Source organism: Equus przewalskii, chromosome 29, assembly GCF_037783145.1.
Source record: "Equus przewalskii isolate Varuska chromosome 29, EquPr2, whole genome shotgun sequence".
Classification (NCBI taxonomy): domain Eukaryota; kingdom Metazoa; phylum Chordata; class Mammalia; order Perissodactyla; family Equidae; genus Equus; species Equus przewalskii.
This window is the reverse complement of record NC_091859.1, coordinates 38,697,874-38,711,269: the sequence shown is the minus strand read 5'-3', so window position 1 is coordinate 38,711,269 and position 13,396 is coordinate 38,697,874. Positions and strand designations below refer to the sequence as shown.

The 13,396-nt window shown below is 44.6% G+C and overlaps 1 protein-coding gene across 2 annotated transcripts; it reads left to right on the top strand.

Moving 5' to 3' along the window:
• Window positions 1-2,723: 2,723 nt before the first annotated feature.
• SNU13 (small nuclear ribonucleoprotein 13) lies at window positions 2,724-9,903 on the top strand. 2 transcript variants are annotated; one of them, XM_070599589.1, is made up of 4 exons: window positions 2,763-2,882; window positions 5,711-5,900; window positions 7,712-7,832; window positions 8,673-9,903. In XM_070599589.1, the coding sequence occupies exons 2-4, from the start codon at window positions 5,898-5,900 to the stop codon at window positions 8,933-8,935; spliced, it is 387 nt and encodes a 128-aa protein (XP_070455690.1). In that variant the 5' UTR covers window positions 2,763-2,882; window positions 5,711-5,897; the 3' UTR covers window positions 8,936-9,903. The 2 variants fall into 2 exon arrangements, with proteins under 2 accessions (XP_008536056.1, XP_070455690.1); XM_008537834.2 differs by lacking the exon at window positions 5,711-5,900 and having other exon boundaries at window positions 2,724-2,882.
• Window positions 9,904-13,396: the final 3,493 nt, after the last annotated feature.

The following is a 13,396-nucleotide window of genomic DNA, read 5'->3' as shown; positions in this document are numbered from 1 at the left end:
GTAAGGCTAGTCCCGCTCTCACAACCAGCTCCCTTTGAATCTCTGGGCTCTGCCACAAAGTCTTTTACCAAATTCCTTTTTGGTTGTTTGCCACCAAAGATCCCTAAGTGAAACAAGCAGTTCTTTTGGGCCAGGCATAGTGCCAGAAGATAGGTATCCAAAGTCCAAGGTAGCTAAAAGGCTTGCTCTCACAGAGTTCTCAGTATGTTTGGGAAGGTGGACACTGAATAAAGATAAGATCAAAGAGCACTATAAAGGGCAAGTACAAGGGGCTTGTGGATGGGGCCGGCCTGGTGGCACAGCGGTTAAGTGCACACGTTCCGCTTCGGCAGCCCAGGGTTCGCTGGTTCGGATCCTGGGTGCAGATATGGCACTGCTTGGCAAGCCATGCTGTGGTAGGCATCCCACATATAAAGTAGAGGAAGATGGGCACAGATGTTAGCTCAGGGCCGGTCTTCCTCAGCAAAAAGAGGAGGATTGGCAGCAGATATTAGCTTAGGGCTGATCGTCCTCAAAAAAACAAAAAAACAAAAAAAACAAAGGGCTTGTGGGTCCATCCTCCAGGGGCAATTACCTGGTCTAGGTGATCAAGGAGGCTTCACTGAAGAAGTGATGAACAGGAGTTAGCTAAGCAGAATAATGGAGCATATCACTCCCAACAAAGGGTGATGGATGGGGTTGGAGAGATTGGGGTGTGCTCAGGGTAGAAAAAGGAGGTGGCTGGGCCTGTAATATGGGGTGGGGTGGGGAGTACTGATGGAGAGGGGCCTAGTAAGCCATGGCAAGGATTTAAGGTTTTAAGTGCAGAAGTGTGACAAAGGACAAATTGATCTTGAGCGTATGTCAATATTTATTAACTTACTAGCAAGGAAAACAGCAAGATATAAAAGGGTAGGCTAGTTTGAGAGAACATGGGAATTTAGTTATTAAATAGTTGGGAAACAGAATTAATTAGGTAAAGTGTATTGTATCATTATTCATAGTCATAAAAACATCAAGCCCCTATCGGTCATTACTGAGGAGATCTGGGATATGATGGCCCAAGATGCCAGGAAGGCCAAATAATAATCAGAAATTGTTATAAAGGACATATCTATGACTGTAAATTGGAATAATAAGGTTTCATTACCCAACAGTGATGGCTCATAGGTCCAATTAATATGGAAACATGAAACAGGATCCAAGAGAAGTAAGGAGGAGAGTCCAAATCACAGGTTCTACTCTTAAACAGGAGCCATCAGTGAGCTTTCTTAATTTGGAGACGAGCTTTTTTTCTTTGACAAATAATTTCGGATTTGCATGAGGTAAACTTTGATTGAGGGGGGCGAGTTGCTGTAACAAATGTTCAGTCCTGGATCCAGTTCAAACCCATCCTGTTGCCCAGGGCCACAAGTCATCTCAGGCAGAGCAACCAGATGTGGTGGAAGTAACCAGACCAATAGCCAAAAACCCCAGGGTCCAGTTCTGGTTCTGCCACTGCCTCACTCTGTGACCCTGGGCAAGCAGCTTCCTTTTGATATCGAACCTGAAGTGAGTTCGCTCACCCGCTGCACAGCAAGCCAGTCTCTGACTCTGGGTGTAGTGGAAGAAAGTAGGAACTTTATTATTGCACAGAGCTGAGCAAGAAGTGAGAGCAGCTAATGCTGAAATCCCAAACTCCCCGAAAAGCTAAAAGAACAGGTTTTTATTTGGGTTTTAGGTAGGGGATGGGGAGAATATGGCCTTGCTGGTCAGAGCTTTCCCACCAGCCTGTCTTTGGCCTTGAGACTACTTGCAGAGAGGAGGGAGCCCATGACCTTGGTGGTCAGCAGCTTTCCCATCAGCCTGTATCTCTTTGCCAGGAGGAGATAATGAACGCAGGTGCTTGTCCTTGGTGGTGTCTGTCTCCATGGAGGATAGTGGATTCTGGAGGCAGGAAGCCAGGGAGTAAGCAGGGAATGAGTGCTTTGGTTTTAACCCTATATATACTGGGTTGAATGTAGGGAAACTGACATCAGGGCTGGCATCACTTTCTCTGGGTCTCAGTATCTGTAAAATGAAGCGGTTGCACTGCATGATTCCTAAGGGTGCTACCAGGTCTCTGCTTCTAGGTTTCCAAAGGAATTAACTGGAACTAGCCCATAATGGTCTAGTTTTGGCTAGAACCAAATGGTCCCAAGATGTGCCTGGCATCACGTTGAAGAGAGATGACAAAGGGCCATAAGGAACAGGGAGGACCTCTTAGAGGTAGTGAGGCATGAGTCCAGCCTTAAATAAAGTCTATTTAGAGCACATAGAGAAAAGAGCAGTATGTTAGCCAGAAGAAAACGGGTGTCCTAGGACATCTACGAACTCAACCTTACAGAAACTCAATCCCCACCCCCAAACCTGCTCTTCTTCCTGAATTCCCTACTCAATGAATTCCATTTCCAGTGGACTCCACTCCCCATCAGAAATTTTAACAAGGATCTCTGAATATGAAGGAAAAGATTTAGGATTACCTATCACCTCCATACCTTTCCCTCACCAGTGTAGGGTCACAAAGATGATTGTGAAAGCACAAGAATGTGATCAAAGATAAACTGGCAATGGAATGAGGACACCATTAAAACCTTTGTTTTGGTGTTATTTTTTGAATGTTTAATTCATTGTTTCCGCCAATAATTTATAGTAAAATGATAATAAAAACAGCAAAAAGCACCGCCTCGCCCACAACTTAAGCGCATCCCCCTCGGGTGCCCCTCAGGGAGTGAAGGCCGGCGGCTCGCGGTGACGTCACTTCCGTTTCCTGCCGCGCGCGGCCATTTCCACTGCTTCTGTGCGACTTTCCGGCCCAGGAGACCGCTCGAGTTCTGACGTCGCCTGCGCTCCGAGGGTGGCGAGACCGCGGAATCGCAGCCATGGTGAGTACGTGCTTCTGGCCCAACAGCCGCAACCCGGAGACTCGGGGTTCCGATCGCTCACTGGCCTGTCGGGGGCTGGAACGTGCGCGGTGTCGTCCGCCGGGCCCGGGGTTAGAGCTCCGGCCGCCGCCGAGTCCCAGCCACCCGGCCCGGAGTTAGTACTCGCGCAGCTGTGGGTCCCAACAGCCCGGCCCGAGGAGGGAACACCCGAAGCCTCAGGGTCCCAACTGCTGTGATCGAGCGGGGCTTTGCAGCAGTTTGTGCGCATGGCCGAAGGCCTCGGTGAGTGGATGGGGCATGGGCCGGCCTGGGAGAAAGAAATCAACCCACGTGAGAGAAAGTAGAAAGTTGGACGTGAAAACTTGGCCCCATCTTTTTTATTTTTCCTTTTGGGGGTCGCTAGAGGATGATGTGGAACCCTGGTTTGGGATCAACTTCCTCCTACCCCACCTCCCCATTGCTGATGTTCAGGAGCGGGAGAGATCTCCATGGGTCCGCGCCTGGTGCCCGCCGCTTGTTACACGTGCCAGGAACTTAAAGGAGCCTTTGACGTTTGGGGGCCTCTGGGGAATGTGGAGTGAGCCCGAACCCTGGCCTGGAGTGCAGGAAAGGCTCCTCCTGCGAGGCGGTAGTCTCAGAAATCAGAGGTCCTGGTAGCACCACGTGCGGCTCCTCTGAACTCTCGGTGGTCTCCAGCTCTTAGTCAAATCGTGTAGCCTGGTAGCTAGTTTTGGTTGGCACTTGGTAAGGAGGGAAGAGTTTGCAAACCGCTTCCACTTCCATAATGAGGTTTAATCCTTCCAGCGGAGCTTGGATCCCTGCGGGTATCTTTCCCCCTTTTCACTCCCTCCCTCCCGCCTCCCCCCCCCCCCCCCATTTTGAGGCTAGTGAGTGGCTGAGCGTAGAACTTGAAGCTTCTAAACCAGTGCTCATCTTAGGCAGTTCCAAGAAAAGTTTTGGAATTGGATGGTCTCAGGTGGAACTTATGAGAAATTTCCTTCAACTGTAAAATGGAGTTAACAATGCATGAGGGTGTTGTGAGGATTAAATTAGATGAGATAACACATGTTAAACACTTGTCCTGATACTTGGTTGAGAGTCAGTGAGCACAAAGTATTTGTTTTTAAATCAAAACTTTGCAGGTTTGGTCTGTCTGGTGTACAGGGAGACCAAACCAATCAAGCTAGGAGTGAAAGCTAGCAATATAATTTCATTCATTCAGTCATTTAATTAACCATTGAAAAAATTAAAAGATGAATAAATACACACTAAGCAAAGCTCCTGAAGTCTTCCCTTTTTATGCACTTGATGTTGAGAGTTGAGAATCCTAAATTCCAGAGATGGGCTGTTGGAACCACAATGGAAATACTGACATATTTAAAAGTATATTTTTGAGGAATGATTGCAATGAGTGTTGTTGGGTCCTTTATTGTTTAGGAGGAGGGTGACAGTGTTGATGAGCATTAGACTTTGATAAGTTAAGGACATGTGTTATGAGTTCTCAGGTGGCCACCAAAAGAATAATGATGTATAACTCTAAACCAGTAGAGGGAAAAATATTGAAAAAATGATAACCCAAAGGAAAGAAAGAAAGAAAAAGAAACAGAACAATTGAGACAAATAGAAGGCAAAATGAAGAAAGATCGGAACCCAGTATATCAGTACTTAAATAAATATAGAAAAGGATTAAGTGTTCCAGTTAAAAGACAGATGGAAGTAAAAAGAAGGGAAAATATATGCCAATTTAAACAGTGTGGTGTAGCCTATGTAAACATGAGAAAGAAAGAGGTTTTAAGGCAAAAGGCATTCGTAAAAGTAGTGTCTAAAAAATAAGGTATGATTAAAATGAAAATGACATAATTACAAGGAGAAATAGACAAATAGGCAATTATATATCATTTAAGTATATAATTGATAAATTATGAAGCCGAAACATCAGTATTGAAATAGAGGATTTGATCAATATTATAAATAAACTTAATCTTAGGGTTGTAGTGAATCTAGTGAGTACTGCACCCAACAACTGTAGAAGGCACTTTTCAACATTTATGAAAATTGGCCACCTACTGAGTCCATAAAGCAAGTTCAACAAACTTAAATAGATTGATAGTAATACGGACTGTGTTCTTCCAACCAAAAGGCAAATAAATTAGAAATCAGTCCCAAGTGTTTGAAAAGAAGATATAAGAGAACTTAGGGGTCAGATAAGTAAATTACAATGGAAATTTGAAAACAGAACTGAGCAATAAGAAAATACCACATACCAGAGCACGTAGGATATACTTGGAACCGCAAATGCTTATGTTGGGAAAAGGGGGATTAAAAAGGCAAGAAAAGAACAGAAGGACAAAATAACACCAAAGAAAGTAGACAGAACCGAAAAAAACAAAAGCAGAAATTACTAAAATAGAAAATAAACCCTAAATCCTAAGGAAAAAAAAATCAGAGGAAAAAAGTCTTACTTATCTGAGTCAGTACAAAAAATCTGATAGAATTCACCACCAGTTCATTTATAAAAGAAGAAATTCTTGGTACATTAGGAAATAAAGTGAATTTTCTTAACCTGAAGTATCTAGGAGTAAATCAAAAAGATGTTAAACCTGTTGGAGAAATTGTAACGGTTTCTTTAAAAGCACTAAATTAAGTATAGTTGTTTAAATAGATTGACAGATTCTGTATCTTAAAGGTGTTTTACCTGAATTGAGATTACATTAAATCTACAAATCAGCAGGGGTGGTGTTTTTTTTGTGTGGCCCTTCAAAAGCTGATTCTAAAATATATGGAGAAGAGCAGACAAATAATGAGACCTTTCTTCCCCACTTCTTCAGGGAACTCCTCCAGCCCTCATCTAATTCCTCTTCACCCTGGGACCATAACAAATTCACCCATCGTGATGTGTTAGGGACCAGGCGTCTTGGTGCAATCTGCCTCCTGTCACTTCCTGCTCCCAACGGGTGGGGTGGGTCGTTTCCATGTCCTTGCGGTATCAGGCAGGAGACCGCTGAGGCAGATGCAATGGTGAGTGTTCTCGCCTGGTCTGCCCCCAATGGGTCACTGCCTAGAACCGCGGTGCCGCCTCCAAACCCAGGGTTAGACGGACCACCACGGACAAACCACTTGTGCACGTGATGGTAGTGGGAGGCTGCACCCAGATTATATATACAGCATTAACATATACTCACATGTAAGTATATATTTGTAAAAAGAATCACATGGAAAACAAATGAGCAATTAATGAAAATGGTTAAACTCCAGAGGTGGGAATGAAGTGGAAGAAATGGAATAGGTGAGATCCCAATCAGTTTATTCCCTACATGGATTTTTTTTTTTTTTTTTGAGGAAGATTAGCCCTGAGCTAACATCTGCTACCAATCCTCCTCTTTTTGCTGAGGAAGACTGGCCCTGAGCTAACATCTGTGCCCATCTTCCTCTGCTTTCTATGTGGGACGCCTACCACAGCATGGCTTGTCAAGTGGTGCCATGCCCGCACCCAGGATCCGAACCGGCAAACCCCCGGGCCGCCAAAGTAGAACATGCGCACTTAACCGCTGCGCCACCGGGCCAGCCCCATACATGGGTTATTTTGAAGCAAATCCCAGTGACATCACATTTTATCCATAGGTATTACAGTATGTATCTATAAAATAAGGATTTTTAACAACCACAATGCTGCTATAATACCCCCCAATTTAATAATTCCTTAATATCAGATATCTAGTATTGGAATCAAATGCTTGGTCAGATTTTCTTTTTCCCCCAAGACTACTTGATCATAGATGTTTTGTTCTTTAAGAGGGGTCATCATCACGTGGTATCTTTTGTGATGTTGGTAGCTGTTAATCAATGTCTGGATTGATAATATGAGTTGTAAGGTGGTGATACTTAATTGTATCATTCCTCTATTATGTGGAATAACGATACAAGGGAAACTTCTCATCTACTGTTTGGTTACCTGGATACTGTCTGTATAGGAAAGGCAGGATAAATGCTTTGCTGTTCACCAGCTTTCAAAACACTGTTGGCTCACTAGCATAGCTTTGACTCTGGAACCCAGGTAGATGTTTTATATATTTGAAAAGTCAAGTTTTAAAGAATTTTTTTTTTAAGCAAGCTGAATACAAAAGAACCCTAATTGTGTATCAAATTGCTGACCACAAGGATCTTTCCTCACAGCATCTGACTGGGTGGCTTTAGTTAGATAGATAGATTCTAAGAACAAAAAGAAATGTTGACTTGGGTGAGTTTGTTGTTGGTAGAGGCGGTATTGGTAATAGCAGTTCTGAAGCCATTTTGTGTGTATTGTAGGGTCGAATAAATGAGAAAATATTTTGATGTTTTGAAAACCAGGATTCTTGCTGAGAACAGAGGATGATTTGAATATTAAATGGAGAGAGAGAACCTTGTGCTCCGTTTCTATAAATTATACCTGAATTTTGATTCAGTAAGTTTGGAGTGGAGTATGGAAATTCAGATTTAAAGATTACCCCCATGTGACTCAAATGGATACTGAGCCATGGGAGCCCATTATAATCGATTGGCTGTAATATTACTAAGTATTAGGCTAAAGAGAAGCAAATAAAAGTACGTAAGCTTTAGTATACATTACTGGACTATGTAATTGCTAACTCTTTTTTTATGCTAATATGTTTCAGTTTTTCTAAGTTGAGAGTGGGCAGGCCAGTATCAGTTATTAGATGTGTGTGTTTGGGGGTGAGGGAGCAGGGAATCTGACCGTTGTGGCTCTCGATCAATGTTGATTAAAGTATTTTGTGATTTGTCTGGAACAACTTCTGGTTCCGTTTGACTGATGCTTTGATTTCCCCCCATAGACTGAGGCTGATGTAAATCCAAAGGCCTACCCCCTTGCAGACGCCCACCTCACCAAGAAACTATTGGACCTTGTTCAGCAGTCGTGTAACTACAAGCAGCTTCGGAAAGGAGCCAATGAGGGTAAGGCAGCCAGAGAGTGCTCCAGGGAGAGTGTCAAAGGCACTGTCTCTGTCTGGGATCTCTGATCTAGATTTCCAATATGGAAAGAGGGCTGGATACTACTAATTGGGACCAATGGGAGGATTTAGAGCAGCATTTTGGCATTAGATGCTAAAGGTTAGTAGACTAAGAACTTTTTTCGATCCACCAATTGTTCACATTTGCCACATTTACCTTCTAATGAGAATGAGAGCCAGGGTTTGAACTCGGGCCGGGTGGCTCTCGAATCTGTGCTCTTTTGTCCAGCACTCCAGCATTAGTGCAGAGTGTGGTCGTGGGCTAGAGCTGGGCCACAGGGATTAGCAGTCAGGAACACGCATTTGAACAAGGCTATGGGGTGTTGAACTTGTTTGGTGAGTTGCATGTGGTGTGCGCTTTCCAGAAGAATTGATCGCGGCAGATTGGTATGGTAAAACCCTCATCCGTGATCAGAGTTTGAGAAAATGCTGCACTACACTGCTTCGTGCTGGTGGAGCTTGTGTGAAAGCTGTTTCAGTCCACCAGGCAAGAGACGGTGGTGACTTGGACAAGTGTGACAGCAGAGGAGCGGAAAGAAGTGGTCTCATTCAAGATGTGTTTTGACAAAATTGATGTGTTTGAGAAAGACATTGAGGATGACTCATTGGTATTTGAATCCATTATCACTTCCTAAGGCTGCTACGGGACACACAGAATGGCTTATGCCTGAGGATTCTGCCCAGCTATCTTGCGCCTGTGTATCTTTTCCTTGCAAGTTGCTTTGTTGTAGCTTCCCTGCCCAAACCCCACATCACCTGTTGGTCTCTGTCCTTCCCTCCACAGCCACCAAAACCCTCAACAGAGGTATCTCTGAGTTCATTGTGATGGCTGCAGACGCCGAGCCCCTGGAGATCATCTTGCACCTCCCGCTGCTGTGTGAAGACAAGAATGTGCCCTATGTGTTTGTGCGCTCCAAGCAGGCCCTGGGGCGGGCCTGTGGGGTCTCCAGGCCTGTCATTGCCTGTTCTGTCACCATCAAAGAAGGCTCACAGCTGAAGCAGCAGATCCAGTCAATTCAGCAGTCCATTGAAAGGCTCTTAGTCTAAACTTGAGGCCTCTGCTACACTTTTCCCACTGACTCCTCCCCCAGAAGTTGTGTCTCGTTTTGTCTGTTTTAGCATGTAGTATTTCCAGCTACCTTCTCCTGATATAAAATATTGTAGTACTAAATCTGGTTTTTGCATTTTTGTATTATTTTTGTTTTGATTTACAGGTCGTCATCCCCCCACCCGAAACCTCCCCTTCCACTCCCTGAAAATGAGCTAATGCGCAGAACAGGGTGAAGCAGAGTGGTGATACCATTCACAGGCAGAGAAGAGCCAGGATAGAGCTCTGGTTCCAGCTTCCAGGCGCTAACTTTGCTACTGTGTGCCAGCATGATGGAAGTAAATGCCACCCACTTTGTATCCCTTGTGGCTGGCATACAGAATCATTCCATACATGTTGAAATGACTGAGGGGTTTCCTTTGCTCTCTAGGGGCTTATATAGCATTTGGGGAGGGAGCATGTATTCTGTGAGGTTGTTAGGTGTTTGTCCAAGTGTCATTTGCTAATGTACCCCTGCTGTTTGCTTCTGGTAATACAATATATTTCCCCCTCTCAACTTCCAGCCCTGCCCCTGAGGGTGGCAGGGGGCTAGGGTAGCAGCATACCAAAGAGATGTGCTGCAGAATTCCAGAGGTGGCCTGGGCGAATGAGACATGGGGCAGTTGGCCTAAGTCTTCAAGGAGTCCGGAGTGGCAAGAGAAAACACATCAACTGGTGCTGGAATGGAGGATTCTGGGCAAGTCATGGAGACCTGAATAGAAGCTGCAGCAGAGATGATGGAATCCAAGGAAACCTCCTCTCTGGTGGATGGAGATTTCTTCAGTGGACACTACCAGCTCTGAGAGCCCTACCCCTGTTTCCTGCCACGGTGTGGGTCAGATGTATATATTCTTTATTACATCAGAAGGACAATGCTAATATGTCATTCTTGTGAGTGTCCTAATAAAGAAATATATTCATATTTCAATTTAAAGAGTGTCATTCTTGATAGGTATCCAGCTAATACTTGAATGAAGAAGTGCTTAGCATTATAATGGTTACAGCCTCTCAGACTTTTAACCAAGAATCTGGAAAAGCGATCACCTCCCAGCAGATGATTTCTGGTAGTTCACATTGTCTTGTACAGACTTAATCATTGAGGTGTTGCTATCTCTCTAGAACACGGCTTCTCAACCTCAGCACTATTGGATCTGGGGCTGGATAATTCTTTGTGGTAAGGGGCTGCCCTCTGTGATGTAGAATGTTTGGCAGCATCCTTGGCCTTGACCCACTAGATGTCAGTAGCAGTCTTACTCCCTCCCCACAGACATTGCCATGCATTCCCTGGTGGCAAAGTCACCCCTAGCTGAGGATCACTGTTGCAGAACTAGGGCTCTGAGTAGCCCTCAGCATGTGCTAGACAGTGGAGAGGAATGGTGGTGGTGACTAAAGCCCCTGCCACCTCACCCACCTCATCTACTTTTTATCTAAGGGTAAGGACCATGAGAAACTGATATTTCAGCTTGAGAAATTTTCTTCCAAAGTACAAATAAATGGGTACTGTAATGGTCACTCTAGTGAGCATAGATTATATTTAGTTCCCTCTCGGCCGGCTTGGGTCAGTGTACCCCTCCGGTAGGAAGCATTGCTAGAAGGGCTGGCAATCACCCTGTCTCCTAAGGCCTGTTCTGTGCCTACGGGGCCAGTCAGTGCCCCAGCTCCTCCCAATGTTAATAACCCCACTCCAAGCAATTTCATACTGGTGGGTGGTGGAGTTTGAGGTAGTAGTTAACTTTCTTCTTTGTACTTTGTTTTGTTGGACATGTATCTTTATAATCACACTCTAAAAGACATAATTTGGGGGTAGAGGGAGATGAAGGAATTCAGCCTCCACCTAAATGGAAACTAGGGCTTACCCACTAGAGCCCTAAGAAATGGGGTGGGGTGGGGGCTCCTGGGATCTTCATCCCTAGTGTCCAGTCTACTCGAGTGTAAGCTCAGTCCCTACGGCTATGTCATCAGTCTTCAGAGAGCAGAGCATCAATTTGAAATCACCTGAAAAAACTCTCCCATGGCTCTTCCTGCTCCTAATGGCCTCCACTGTCTGTCCGGTGTCTACCTCTCCACCAGGTTCTCTTTGCTGAGTGTTTCACATTCGGTTTCTTGAACATTCCAAACCTGTCTCAGATTCTTTGTACTTGGTATTCCTTTACTGCACTGGTGGTTTTCTCATGCTCGCCTTAATTCAAGCATCACTTCCTTAGGGCCTTTCTTAGCTGCCCCATCTCATGTTTCCTTCTTCCCCCAACCCTGTAACATTCTGTTTTTTAACTTGTCCTTAACTAAACTAATATCAGATTGTTTTCTGATGATTGCCCTCATTAGAGAGCAGGAACTTGTGTGATGCCCCTGCACCCACAGCAGTGCCCTAACATACATGCTCCAAAAGTGTAGAATGAATAATTCCTAAGGCCTAGACATGCAAGCAAGAAGGAAATCTAGTAATTTCCATCCAGCTACTTGTGAAGTAGGTTGCAAAATTTTACATATAAACTTTTTATGTCAGAGAGAGAATCCAGTGGCTTTCATCAGGTCTCAAAGGGTCCTCTGACCCCAAACAAACACTGGTTAGGAACTGTTTTAGAATAAGTTTCCTGAAACTGTTTTCTCAAGAGGATTAATGATTAAGGAATATTTTTACATTTACAACAATAATCTTGTTAAAGAGATTGCTCATTTGTAGTATTGTTAAATCCTAAACAATGCATTTCCATTATCTTTAATCCCAAACTGATGTGATGGGGAAGGGAGGGAGAGGAGCTTGTTCTAGGCACTTAGTATCCCTCTTCGCAATGTCAGCGAAGTTGCATTCTGAAAAATCAAGTTTGTGCCTCTGCCTTTAGCAGATACATCTGCTTATGGTGGGGGCAGAGGTTGGTGGGTATAATTGTTTATTCTCTTCTGAAGGAAGGGCGGAAAAAAAAGCAAGGAATATTTTCCATGATGTCCTGTGGCAGCCAGCCTCCGAGATGGCCCCCAATGATCCTCACCTCCTGAAATTCATGCCCTGTGGAAGCTCAGCCCACACCAACTCAGAACTGGGCTGCAGGACTCAGAGTATTATGGAATGACATACGACTTCCAAGGTTCCATAAAAGACATTGCAGCTTCTGCCTTCATCTCTTCGGATCACTGGCTATGAGGGAAATCGTAGCCATGTTATCAAGACTTTCAAGCAGCCTGTGGAGAGGCCCTAAGGCCTCTAGCCAAAAGCCAGCACCAACTTTGCCAGCCATGGGAATGCATCTCTGACTCATTTGTACTCAAGGGATTTTAATTTATAAAGGTGACTGAGTGATGACATGGAGAAGACAATGTATTGAAAGAAGAATTTAGGGGCCAGCCTGTGGCCGAGTGGTTAAGTTTGCGCACTCTGCTTCGGTGGCCCACGGTTTCACCAGTTTGGATCCTGGGTGGAGACCTAGCACCGCTCATCAAGCCAAGCTGAGGCAACGTCTCACATGGCAGAGCCAAAAAGACCTACAACTAGAATATACAACTATGTACTGGGGGGCTTTGGGGAGAAGAAGAAAAGAAAAAAGAAGATTGGCAACAGATGTTAGCTCAGGTGCCAATCTTTAAGAAAAAAAGATGTCAAAACAAAATACAGAAAATGAAAAACCATGATTAATACAGCCTCCCTGCAAGCAGGTCCTCCCTCAGAGGAGCTTTCAGATGGCTGCAGCCCAGGCCAACATCTTGAATGCAATCTCCTGATTGACTTCAAACCAGAACCACCACAGCCTAGTCACTCCTTTTCTTTCTTTTTTTTTTTTTTTTGAGGAAGAGTAGCCCTGAGCTAACATCTGCTGCCAATCCTCCTCTTTTTGCTCAGGAAGACTGGCCCTGAGCTAACATCCGTGCCCAACTTCCTCTACTTTATACGTGGGATGCCTACCACAGCATGGCTTGCCAAGCGGTGCCATGTCTGCAGCCAGGACCCAAACCGGTGAGCCCCCGGCCAGCAAAGCAGAACGTGTGAACCTAACCACTGAGCCACCAGGTGGGCCCCTCAACACTTTATTATAAAATGGGCTTTGTGTTAGATGATGTTGCCCAACTTCAGGCTCATGTAAGTGTTCTGAGCACAGTGAAGGTAGGCGAGGCTAAGCCATGATGTTCGGTAGTTTAGGTGTATTAAATGCATTTTTTACTTAGAATATTTTCAACTTATGATGAGTTTTTTGAGACATAACCCCATCGAAAATCGAGGAAGATCTGTATTAATTACTCCCTCTAGAATCCAGTTTCCAAGCATGCTTCATTTAAGAGGGATGGCCTAATTTCCCAACAACAAGCATGAGCACTTACTATATTAAATGGTCTTGCATCATCTTCCTGTATCCTCAAAAGCATCTCTTCTAATTGGGGAATTATCTTCCCTCTCCCTCAGACAAGGAAGGAAATCCAAACAAGAATAT